Source organism: Pezoporus wallicus, unplaced genomic scaffold (genome assembly GCF_028554395.1).
Source record: "Pezoporus wallicus isolate ANWC-B61680 ecotype Strahan unplaced genomic scaffold, APGP_CSIRO_Pwel_v1 scaffold_3294, whole genome shotgun sequence".
In the NCBI taxonomy this organism is placed as follows: domain Eukaryota; kingdom Metazoa; phylum Chordata; class Aves; order Psittaciformes; family Psittacidae; genus Pezoporus; species Pezoporus wallicus.
This window is the reverse complement of record NW_026635478.1, coordinates 5,664,878-5,677,666: the sequence shown is the minus strand read 5'-3', so window position 1 is coordinate 5,677,666 and position 12,789 is coordinate 5,664,878. Positions and strand designations below refer to the sequence as shown.

Genomic DNA, 12,789 nt, shown 5'->3' with positions numbered 1-12,789 from the left:
GAAAGAGGTATTCCATACCACAGCACGTCATGCCCACTATATAAACTGGGGGCAGTTACCCAGAAGGGGCAAGATCACTGCTTGGGTCGGGCTGGGTGTCAGTCAGCAGGTGGTGAGCAATTGTATTCTCTTCCCTTGTGATTTCCTTTATCATTATTATTGGTGGTGGTAGCAGCAGTGATTTGCATTATAACTTAGTTACTAAACTGTTCTTATCTCAACCCATGGGAGCTGCATTCTTTCGATTCTCCTCCCCATCCCTCCGGGAGCGGGGGGAGAAAGGAGGGGGAGTGAGCGAACAGCTGTGTGGTTTCTGAGTGACAGGCGGGCCTTAAACCGTGACACACATGCGAAGTTTAATCAGTTCAATATGATCAACTTGCATTAATTAAATCTAAACAATCATCTGCAATTTTATTTTCTTAGTCATAGGCCAGCTTTTTGGCTTTTTGCAAGTCCCTGCTGTACTATTCTCTTGGCACCAAGGGGATCCTAAAGAGTCTTGGAAAGTTAATGATGGATATGCTCAGTAAAGGCATTTTGGCATGCACGTGCAAAGCTGTCATATTGCAAGAGAGAAGAGGCAATTGTTTCACTCTGACATTATTGTGAGTCCTCAGTGCAAAGATCAGAAGCTGGGAAAAGACCTTTTCCATCCCTAGATTTCTGTGATACCATTTTAATTGCAATATAACTGGAGCCCCAAAGAGAAAAGAACAGAACACAGAGCTCTCTTTTCCATTGTGTTTCCATGACAAGTAAGGACAATCTTGTGGTCTCCAGATCTATGTTGTGAAGATCCAGAACTTACAGCATCTTAATTGAGAATGAAAAACAAGTTGTGGTCTGTAGAGTTTCTCTGTCTGTGTGTAAGAATAGGGTAAGCCTAGAGTAATTGCAGGGACACCACAAAGTCCCATTACTCAAAAGATTCTCTTGGCTGTTCAGTTTTGATAGGGTGTTAATTTTTTTCTTTTGTTCACTGCACAAATGAGTAGATAACTTTGTGCCTAAGGATGGTTTATTCTGTTTTATCTGCTTACATTTTTGTTGGATTTTTAGCTGGGCAATTATTTGAAACTTTTCAGAACTGGTTATATGCAGATTTTTTCAAGCTGTTTTTATACCAAATCTTGTAGCTTCTTTGCTCTATTTCTCAGATATGTCTTTTTGTTTTACTGGTTTTATCCTTCCACTGAATTTTGATTTAAAAAATTAAACTGGAAAGTTGCACTTACCAGATGGGTTCTGATGAATCGTTCTTATGATTATGTCCTGCAGTTAGATTCCTACAGCAAAGCCAGTGGAATCAAAGTTTGAGACTTAATCAAGTTGTCTGTGAAGCTACAGAAGCATGCAAAGAAGCAAATTTTCTTACCTACAGCAATAGTAAGAGTAAATAGTTGAGGCAACACGATGCGATTTCCTGTTTACTTTTCATATTCAAATTATCATGAATGATAAAAAGACTAAGCCGCCTTTACCTATGAGTTGGAAATTTAGCAAGATGCTTCAATTACTTTTATATATATAGTTAATATGTACGTAAGTTCTTTTTCTGCCTTGGATGCAGACTACTGACTCATATAATTTGTCAAGTGTGGTTTTCCCTCCCTTGCGCCCCACCCCACCCCTTAGCAACAACTTCTTATCTTTTCTTTTTTTTTTTAATAATATAATATAAGATATTATTAAAAGCAAAAAACTACTCTTTTATTTGTGGTTGTTATGTCCTTGTTGGTGTTATTTCACTGCAAAGCCTTAATGCAAACCTGCATCTGGAAAAAAAGCAGAATAGCTAATCTAGTAACCAAAGGAAGCTACTTTGGGCAATATACTATGCTCATGTTTTTCTGGGTGGCACTAATTTGGAATTGTGTAGAACATAAAACCTGCAGATTATCATGTTTTTCTGGTGACTTCTTTAGAATCTTCTGCTTGTGGTGTTGTGAAGACCTGCTGAGAGCCGTGGGTACTCAGTCTGTGTATGTTTTGAAACAAGGAGATCTTGTCTTTGATGATATTGTTGCAGTTGCAGCTTTATGAAGTGCTTCTCCAGCAGCTGTCCTGAATTTTGCTGCAGAAGTTTGGCTTCAAATTCCAAACTGAGGTTTCCAGTAAAATGTGTCTGTAAAAAATATCAGCAAAAGCTACAATCCTCTCAGTGCTGAAGGAGAAGTCCAGTAGTAAGTGTGGTCTCAAAAATGCATGTCTGAATAGCAGTAAACTAATTTTCTGTTCCCAGAATCTTAATGCTTAATTATTTATTTTAATGCATATATGCCTAGCACTGACTTAACACTAGATTCACTACAGTCTGATTTTCCTTGTTGAATTTCTTTGTATGAATCCATCAACTTTAATATACAGTGGTGATTTTAGAAAGATAGCTGTATTTCATGTAAATATCATCTTTGCCTATACCTTCAAGAATATGCTGTTTCATCCTGTCACATCTTAAAGTTTCTTTAAAATGAAAACTAGAAACATGACTGTTATATCAAGTGTTCCTCAAAACTAAGATATTTCTCATGCTTGTTTGGTATGTACCAAACTCCGGTGTGTTGTTATGGAACGCTTTTCTTTAGAGATAGCTAGTGGGATGTAGTGTCACAATTTCACAAGAATCTTCAGATAATCATGATATAATCCAGTCTCCTTCATATCTAAATATCTAAACTATGATCTGATTCCTTATGTTGCCTGTAGTTTCAGGTTTGTATATAATATTGTTTTTCACTTCCCAGTCTAAAATAGTGATTCTCTGCGATGTGTATTATTAACCAACCATTGTATTTCTTCTTAGAGGTAAGGAAATCGTTCTCATGGTGAATCTTCTATTAAGGAAGAATCATTTTAGATATAATTATTTAGACATCACCCATGACAATGGAATAGTAGTCATACTGCTTTTAACCAAACATGGTTAGCCTGGATTAATTTGGAACATGTATACATACTAACAAATGAAGCAGATCTTTGGTACTCAGGCTACCACCCAGTCCTGCTTTTCAGGAAGCAGTCTGATTGACAGTTTTCAAGCACTTTCCTGGAAAGATGGTAATTTGTGGTTATGAAGCTCCACAGAAGCCCTTTATAATCTCTGCCAAGTCATTGGTAGCCATATTAAAGCAGCATGTGATGGTGCCTAAGAGGGACTTGGGTACTTAAAACAAGATTAAAACCAAAACCCAAACAAACCAAACCTATTAAGGACTTCTGCTGTCTATGAGGACTTGGGATCTGACAAGCTTGGCTCGAAAGCAGTCTTAGTCACTTACAAATCCTTTATTTAGGTGCTGTGGTATATTTCTAGTTCCTTCTTCCATATCAGAAGAGTTGATCTGATGAATTTTGCCCTTAGTTACACTCTAATTAGTCTTCTGCCCTTAGTTACACTCTAATAGTCTTCTGGAGACTGGAATCTAGTGTGTGTCAGAAGCTATACAGATACTTTCCAGAACCAAATGCTAACCAGATACCTTTTAGAGATTTTGCAGACACTGATGAGTTCCATGCTGGGTTAGAATCAGATCTTGCTCAGGAAGACATACAGCACAGATTCACTTGCATGGCTCCATTTGCTAAACAATTATAATAGCATTCACAGAAATATAATGAGACTTAAGATGATGAGTGTCGACAGAGATAACCTTATTTTGAACAAATTAGGGATGATCAGTGTCTGTGATTTGTGTCCATCTCAAGTAATTTCTTGCCGTTTGCTTTTTGTGGGTTTTTTTCATTCTCACAACCAGTTCAAAATATTTTGCCCAGTGGAAAATATTAATTGGTCCTGTCTGGCATAACACATGGGAAGCTAGGTTTATTTGAAAACAGCCCAGTGTAAGCCAATGTTACTGAGCCTGTAGTCTATAAATCATTAAAAGCAGTCTGCAAAATAATTCCCCGTTTTAATCTTGTATTAATTCAAATATATACATTTTTCATTTCATGTACAGGTACCAGATTTAATTGTGTTGTTGTTTATTTTAGTAGTGGAACTGATCTTTGCTTTCCTAGTTTTTAAGAAGTCTATTTAATCCTCTTCAATCATCAAAAAAGAGAAGGATGAAATGTGGTAGGTGATATACCTAGGTGATTTAAGTAGGTGATATAGGTTTGGAGTTTTGTTTGTTTGGGTTCTTTTTTTTTTTTTTGCTTTTGTTTTGTTGTTGGTTTGTTTGTTTTTTAATTAGAAGGAGAAGCAGGACATATTGACACACAGTGGGGGGGGGGGGGGGGGGGGAAGGGTGTTTGTTTGTTAGTTTTTAGTGGAGGTTTCCTTATAAGAAGGAAGCAGAAATGGCAGAGTGTACTTTGTTCCAATGCCTGTAAATAGAAGTGAATTTTAGTAACTTCACGATTCCCTGTAGCTTTCCTGTCAGCATTATAAAATCCTATGATCTTGGAAAGAGGAGTCATAGGCAGTGAATGTTGATAGATGTACAGTGGAATGTTACTCCTCAACAGTGAGAAGTAAAGATCAGTATTAAAAAAATGTGACTTTGTACTTACAGTTCATCAGCATTTGCCATTCATCTGATATTATGACATAAGGAAGACACTTGCTTTCTACAAGTTCAACAAGTTCTACAAGTTCAACAAGTTCAAAAATTTTGCAAAATTTTTTATTTTGGAAAATGTAAAAAATAAATAAGATTTCTTATCACACCTGACTTCTATCTGACTTTAATAGTGGGAGAGGCCCTATTGTGGTCGGTTTTGCCTGCATCCAAAAGTTTGCAGCTTCAGGGCCTCATCTGTAAGATTACATAAGTGCATTTCATTGTATGAGATATTCAGATGCCTAAGTACTGTTTGAATATATTTCTGTATGTGTCTCTTAGAGTGTGTTGAATCTGATTGTTAGACCAATCAGGATTATAGTAGCAATTATGGTAACTCTACATATTTAGTGTATGACAGTAGTCTTTAAATAGCTTGGTCAAGGAATCCTGTGTTCTGAATCTGTTAAGTAGGTGGGTCACCCCAGAGATTATTCGTGTGTTTCTACACATAAATATTTCCATTGTTATTTTTGTATGTCTGGATAATGTCCATTTTTCACCTTCTACAGTAGTGTGAGCAGGTGCTGAAAACATTTTTAGTTCCTTTACACACTCAATCTCATTTCCTTGATTGAAAGCAAATTTCCTTCTCTTATGTATATGAAGGAAAATTAGTATTTTCTTACATTTCTGTGTTCAGCTGGGAGACAGTAGAGATTCTGAGAGGGTTGACAGGGTGTTTTCCTACCCCCCTTCAGCAAACTAGGCAAATCTGTTTTAAAGATGTGTCCAACATATGGTATTATTTTAATGGTTTCACTGATCAGGTTCAGAGCATAAAATCCTTAAGGTTTAGAAGTTGCAGCATTGTTTATTTAAAGAGAAAGAAAGATTTTCACATGGCAATATAATTTATTAAACATCACTCTTTCCTGGAGGTTCAGTCTTGAACACTGATGGCTTTCTAATGTGTAGCAGATACTGTATAAATTACAGCCATGAAGAACCTTGTTTTAATATACTTAGTAAGTGTTATCAATAGTAGAAATTCACAGGTGGACAGACAAAAATGTGCTGTTCTGGGATTAACTCTAAAATAAGCTCTGTTACACATATGTACCATATGGATCTGTTTTCCTTCGCATCCATTATAGAAATGAGAGGAAGTAGTTCATTGTTTCCTCATCCAACTCTCAGATTTGCAGGTTCCTCAAGGTAATAATTTTTTTATATGGTCTATTTAATGTGCTAGGGAAATTTTTTTAAGCCTTCTGTTGAATCTCTGGGGAAAAGTTCATGTTAGTGCACCAGGGAAGTGTTCTGAACCCCTAGTTTAACTAGAAAATGTAATCACATAACTGAACTTCTACAACTACAGAATTTTTCAAAATCACATCAGCCTCATTCACTAGTTTGAGTAAGTTGGGGGGGGGAATTTAGCAAACTCTAAACATGATAAAAATTGTACCAAACAAACCCCTCGTCTTTGATTTTTCCTCAAAGAGGGGCGTCTACCATTCAAAATAGGATATAACATTTAGGAATCTGTACTTACACCGTAACATTCTGCTGACCACTAGGTTTGTTAGCCAATATCCAGCGTAGAATCCTAACACTAAGTTGCATTAGCCTATTTCAGTGGATTTTTTTGCACCATGAATGGTGCACAAATATTATGACAAAATCATGATAGCTTTTACCTACAGTGTTAAAATGTTCCCTTTCTTCTGAAACAATGGGACAGGAAATATGTGGGTTTGCTACTAGTCCTTTGCAAAAAATGTAATGGTGCCATGATGATGTGTATAAACAATTATTTGTGGTGAATCAATATTCAACTTCAAAGAATTACATTGGCAATGAAACCTATGCAACAACTAACAAGTAGCTACTTATAACACTAAATAAACGGAAAGCCTTTATATCAGCCTCACTAATCCAGAGGTGCCAAACTCAGTCTTTGAACACATTTTCTTACATATCAAACTCTGTTTTCAATTCCTCAAAACATACATTTTGCATTTGAATTTCCTGTCTTTGCATGAACATGATTTTCTTTGAGTGACAAGGATACTTTCCAGGATTTTAAGTCCTCCACCACTGACACCCCTCTTTTATAGATGAATATAAACATACTGTGATAGAATGTTTTCTTGATGCACTTCTTTGCATGAGTTTCATGAGAAATCAGTAGCACTCAAAAGCTGGTTTCTGATTTTACAGTCTTTGTGGGAAACTGCTTCATAATTTTAAAATGACATGATTATTTTGTACTTATTTTGCAGTGTACATGTGTGTGATCAACCATTAAAAATACCAGTAATAGAAGTAAAATCAAGAACTTTTTACTAAACAAATTTGCAATTTTTTTAATCTCTGGTCATTTTTTTTATTGAATCTCATGATAAAAAGAAGATTGCAACTTTTACTCATGTTAGTACTGCGGAGCCAGAATAGTGAGCTGAACTGCATTTGAATACATTACTCATCAGATTATCACTTGAAGTACAGGTAAATAGTTCAGTATGTATTCGTATAAATGTAGCTACCATTTTCTACATTGGAAACTTACATAAGAAATAGTTTTCAAAAATACACTTTCACACATCTTAATGTTTATACAAAAGTGAAAATTGAAAAGCCGTATGTAACATGAATTTTGCTTTCTTCACTTTTCTGGGTGAACTTCAGGCCACCGTGAGATTAATAGCAAAACATATCTTTAGTATAGTGAGATCACAGTTTCAGCCGTAAATATTCAGCTAAACCTAAAATTATATTTTCCATAAAATATTTTATTAGTTACTAGTAATGGATAATATAATTCTGACATATAGTAGTTATTTATAGAGTTCTGACTGGGTTTCTCTTCTAGCAATTTGAAATGTCTAATGGGTTGGACAATATTCAATAGAGGAACTATTTTCTACTTTAGACACCAGCTGTGTAGACTTCCATTCCAATTTATGGAAAATATAAGCTGTATGATAAAAGCTAAGAAAACATAGAGCTAAGAATAATTACTAACTTTTGTTTGAGCTATGAGTTTATGAAGCTATACCAGGCAAGATGGATTGACTTAAAGTAAAATAGAGCAGCCTGGGAGGAAGGGAGTCACCTGGTGGCAGTATTCTGCACAATTATGTGTAGTTTTTCATTTCCCAAGTCAAATTCTTTATTCAGAGATATGAGTTTTGCTGAGGCCCATGCCTCCCTTCAGGGCATGCCTTGCGTTGCTCAAAGGCACACTATTCTGGGTGGTCTAGGGATGTGACTGAGGTAGGACCCCAGACGGAGTCTTATCCGGTCATCTTGGGGCAGAAAGATGGTGGAATAACACTTAGACCTCAAAAATCAACTGAAGGTTTAATCAGAAGGGAAAATACAGCAGTGAATGTGTTAGAATACCCTTCAAGAATCAGCTCATTTTTGGAAAATGAGTCTCAATGACTGTGGGAATTTCATTTCTTAATAAACAAATCTGTACAGAGTTAAAAAGATACTGTTCAGTAACTTAAAATAATTTAAAGTCAGGAACATGTAAAGCTGGGGGAAGAATAAGGAAGAGGGGACGTTCAAATTGATGGCGTTTGTCTGCCTAAGTAACTGCCCCGTGTGATGGAGCCCTGGTGCCCTGGAGATGACTGAACACCTGCCTGCCCATAGGAAGTCACGAATAATATTTTGGGTTTAAAGAATTATTTATCAGCTCTTTTTGAAGAGCTGGCACAGGTTACCCAGAGAGGTGGTGAATGGGCCATCATTGGAAATACTCAAGGCCAGGCTGAGTGTGGTTCTGGGCAACCTGATCTAGTTGAAGATGTCCCTGCTCATTGCAGAGGGGGTTGGACTAGATGACCTTTGAAAATCCCTTCCAACCCAAACCATTCTATGATCCTGTAACATTAAAACTTTGAGCTAATTAAAGCTGTGCCAGTAGGACACAATATACAGAACTGGGAACTTTCAGCTGGGTAGGCTTCATATGATGAAAGAAAAACGTTGATTAGCAATAACAACAGTGGTGGTGTGATGTAGAAAATTCCCTCCTCGTGGTAGATCTGGGCCAGCACAGTGTATTTTTTAGTATTTTTAGAACTAGAACAGTTAGGTTGATTTGGTTGTGTGAATGCTTCATCCCTAAAATGTTATTCATACAGATTACATTTGCATATGAGTCACATTCAGTTGGAATTTGCCAGATGTCCATTTATGTTTGTTTAAATAATGAGATCATTCCATGAAGTGAACAGGACCTAAAAATATAGAGGGAAGACTGTTCAGAAAAACAAGATGTAAAATGCCTTACTTTACATATTTTCACATCTCATGGTATATTATGCAAGCAGAAGCACAGCAATGTTGAGGCACTGGTAAAAAAAAAATGTGTCCACTCCTACCACTTCATTAAACAATATATTATATAACAAAGCTTCATTAGATTTGTTTGTATTTCCCAGCTAATCTGTCCATTAATAGGAATGTTCTCATGAATACATTTGCATGTACAATTTTCAAAGCCAGCATCATTTTGCTGCTTCTCTTTTTGTGTTATGTGACAATCCCGAATCCTTTCAGTGTTTTGTCATTTACTGTAGCATGGAAGAATGTTAAGATGCACAGCTCAAGGCAAAGCTTATACATAAATAGAGTAGACAAGGGGCAACTGAATTCCAAATTTGCATGTTGTTGAACTTACATAAACTCTTTACAGCCAATAAACTTTTCTTATGCACAAAGGGAGACTACCAACTAACCACTTGAGTTCAGCAAAGACTCCTCAAATGCATACTGAATTCGAGACTTTTAAAATGTTTCTCAAGCCTCAAGAAATTCTGTTTTGTTCATATTGCAGCCAATCACTGCACACATTAAACATTTATGTTAGTACATGGTAAAATAAATTTAGCCATACACAACTGAGATTGCTGCCTTGGTAAACCGAGTTAATGGCAGCATATCAGAACACACATCTGGCAAGCTACTTTGATCTTTTCAAAGCAGAATATGCAAGGAAAGGCTGCAAGATAAGAAAACAGTTTAACCAAAGCTCTTGGTCAAAGCTCAGTAAAAAGCTATCTAGGCGTATAGATGATATAACATGCAATAAAAAGAAACCATTGAAAATCAGTCTCATGCTCAGGTACTCCAACTGATATATCTACCAAAAGCAACAGAATTTGATGACATAATATGTTTAGAGAGAGAGGTTTCTCATGTTCTTTGCTAAAATGTAACAGATGATAACGTGTGAATTACACTATATCTGCCCATTCCTCAAGAGGAATATGGATCATGAGCACAAAAACATCTGCAAGCTTCTCCATGCAAAATGCGCTTTATATTTTGGACCAGAGGGAAGAAAGGAGACAAGATACCTTTCAAATCAGAAGAAATGTATCACCACAGCAGTGCCTTTATGTTGTTCATTTGTTCTACACTGTCTTTTCTAGATACAGCTTCTTTAGAGCTTAGTTTGCTGTTTCCAAGTCTTTTCATCCTCTCGTCAGTAGCAGCTATTATATACTATTATATACTTAAATACATCGAGAGCAGACTTTTCTGAAATTTATTTGAACTAGATTTGCTTGAAAATCTGTTGTAAATCAGTGGGCTAGGTTCACATGGGGCTATGTATGAGACTAATGTCTGCTTTTGCTAAGAGATGTAAAAATTTGCACAACAGCTGGAATTGTGCGGAAGTACATGCAAACATGTTACTAAAGGAGAGTTTTATGATTGTGTGGTTTCTAGAAAATATATGTGTATTCTGCTTGTGACTAGATTTGACACATTCATCTCTGTTGAAGCAAAATACCAAAATACACAAACTACTGGAGCCTGGTTTTCCATGTTAGAACTTAAAGAGCAGTGAAGGACAGGGTCATAAAAATGTTTCCCTTTGTGTATTCAGTCACAGCATTACAGCTATACTCTGAGTGCATATTCAAAGTAAAGTGGGAAGGTAACACTAACTTTGCCTTGCATTCTGTAATAATATTTTTCTAGAGGATATCTGTTATAAAACAAGATCTCCGTTCAAGTGACTGTTTGATCAGCTGCTGAATGATGCGTGTACATGTGCAGAATGATACTATGGGATCAGAGGTTTTGTTGAAACCTGTAATTAAAGCTGTCAGTGCTAGATACGTGAGGCATGATATATTTATTTTTTTTTAATGCATCACTTGCGTAGAATTGCCACTAGACTGCTAGACTAGTTGCTCTAGTCTGCCAGGGCCACGTGCCTTCACATTGGCATTTTCCTTGTGTTAGAGTTTGATGCATTGTTTATGGACCTGTGCACAACAGTTTGACAGAAGTACAGAGCTGAACTTCTTCTGAATTCCATTACTTCCTTTCTCTTGAGTGGTGTTATTTTTTCATCTTACCATCCTTGTACCACTACTTTCACTCTAACCCTATGTCATTTAGTTGAGTTTGCAGCTGGTTAAAGGATAGTAAAGTTGAAAACATCTCTCAATTATGTTATTGTTTAACATTTGAACTTTAAAATTCAGATCAAAGGGATTCTGAAGTGCATTTTATTTATTGATGTTATGATAGTAATAAAATTCAAATACCTTTTGGTAAGCTATGTTTTTATGTTATTTCTATGACGTAATCCCCCAAATCTTGTTCTTTTATTCCTGTCTTTTTGGTGGGGAAGAAAGGGCTATTGTCTTTGCTGCAGGTATATAGTTCACACTGTTTGACAATAGGGGATTCTAGTAAACTGCTGGAATATACAAAGTAGGCAGAAAATATTGCCACTTTTCCTCTGGGAACTATTTGAACATGCTGCCATCTATATTAACAGTACACTTTGAATTTCTGAATATGCGGTTATATGTAGTGTTCATTTCAAAGCAGAAGCAGCATTTTTCATAAAAGCAACAGCTGTAATTTTAAAAGATGCTGTGGAGATCTATCTAGTTCAGCAGCTAGGCTGTTGAGGTTTTCCACACTTCTTGTGTAGAATTTGACAGCTGTTGGAAGGTTACTTTTAGCCTTATGTGCATTTCATCCTGAAGAAACTCAAATATTTCATTAAAAAATTGTTGTTGAATTGCCCACATAGAAGTTACTCCGGTTCTTTGTTGTTGTTGCATTTGGTTATTGAATTTGGGGGTTTGAATATGGTTGAATTCTTGCTGACAAACGCTGTCATTTGTTTCCAGGTTTACTTAAAATTGATATGTCTTTTTTTTTTTTTATCCCAACAGCTTGATCAAGTTGTCCGTCAGAGAAACCTGCATAGTTTGGAACTTTTCCTCTCATGTGCACAAAAACAGTTAGGTGTTTTATTAAATGAAGAACCAGCCACTACAGAGGAAAACAGAGACTGACATTCTCAGTACTGCTGATACAGTGTGATTGTGAAGTTGCAAATCTCAATACAGCAGATGATGAATACATTCTAATCTTTTGGGATTGTATCATTGATTCAAGATTGATCTGAAACTATGCTTGATAGAAATATTTGTGGATTATATTCTTTATTTATTTATTTTGCTACTATTATTAGATTGCAAATATGGGAAGGAAAAATTCCCTAGAAAAAAAATGGATTTATTTATGACTTTTCTTCCATTATGTTTTCTACTAGCCCATGATTGAAGTTCTAGATAACTGCAGTAATGATGAAACATTTCTGTTTCAAATTTGGCATTGTGTTGATGTAGTTTATCAGCATTTTTGATATTTTAAAAAATGATGAAAAACATTTAACTGACTTGATACAAATACATCTCACTTTCCAAATTATATGCCCAAGTGCAGTTCTTCAGGTGAGCCTGAGGAGCTTCTTATTTCTTCCTAACTTTGATGTATAACAGAAGAATCAGTCCTGAAACATAAGAGTGTTTGTGGGCACTTCTTTTGTCGTTTATAAACAATTCCAGCTCTAGTAGTAGAAAAGTTTAAAAAGTGCATCTCTTTGGAATAGTTCAAAACATTGCTATAACCAATGCATAATATGTATTTTATTTCTGTTTTACAAAGCTAGTTTGATTCCAAAAGTCATTTTCTCATGAAAGTACGATTAATGTGACTGACCTCAGTTTCAGGAAGAAGATGTATGTAATTATGTGGAGACTGATACTGTACTGCCTCAGTGGAATTTCTGACAGAATAAGAAGTGCAGCTTGCTGACCTGAGATGCCCTTTCTAAAACCACTGAAGGAAGCAGAAAAACTCCTCAATGACATTATTGGACTTTGAATCAAGTTTTGTAGGTCTTTCTAGGCTTGCTAATTGCAGCATGGGGGGAAATTTC

The 12,789-nt window shown here is 36.0% G+C and overlaps 1 protein-coding gene across 4 annotated transcripts in view; it reads left to right on the top strand.

Moving 5' to 3' along the window:
• CCDC91 (coiled-coil domain containing 91) overlaps positions 1–12,153 on the top strand; it is a 121,295-nt gene extending 109,142 nt beyond the window's left edge. For 3 of the 4 annotated variants that reach the window (XM_057426258.1, XM_057426274.1, XM_057426249.1), the window contains one exon: positions 11,738–12,153. In XM_057426258.1, the coding sequence (XP_057282241.1) occupies positions 11,738–11,860 (123 nt within the window). In that variant the 3' untranslated portion in view covers positions 11,861–12,153. Of the gene's footprint in view, positions 1–3,015; positions 3,245–11,737 lie in introns of those variants that run through there. The other variant, XM_057426266.1, reaches the window with a different exon arrangement.
• Positions 12,154–12,789: the final 636 nt, after the last annotated feature.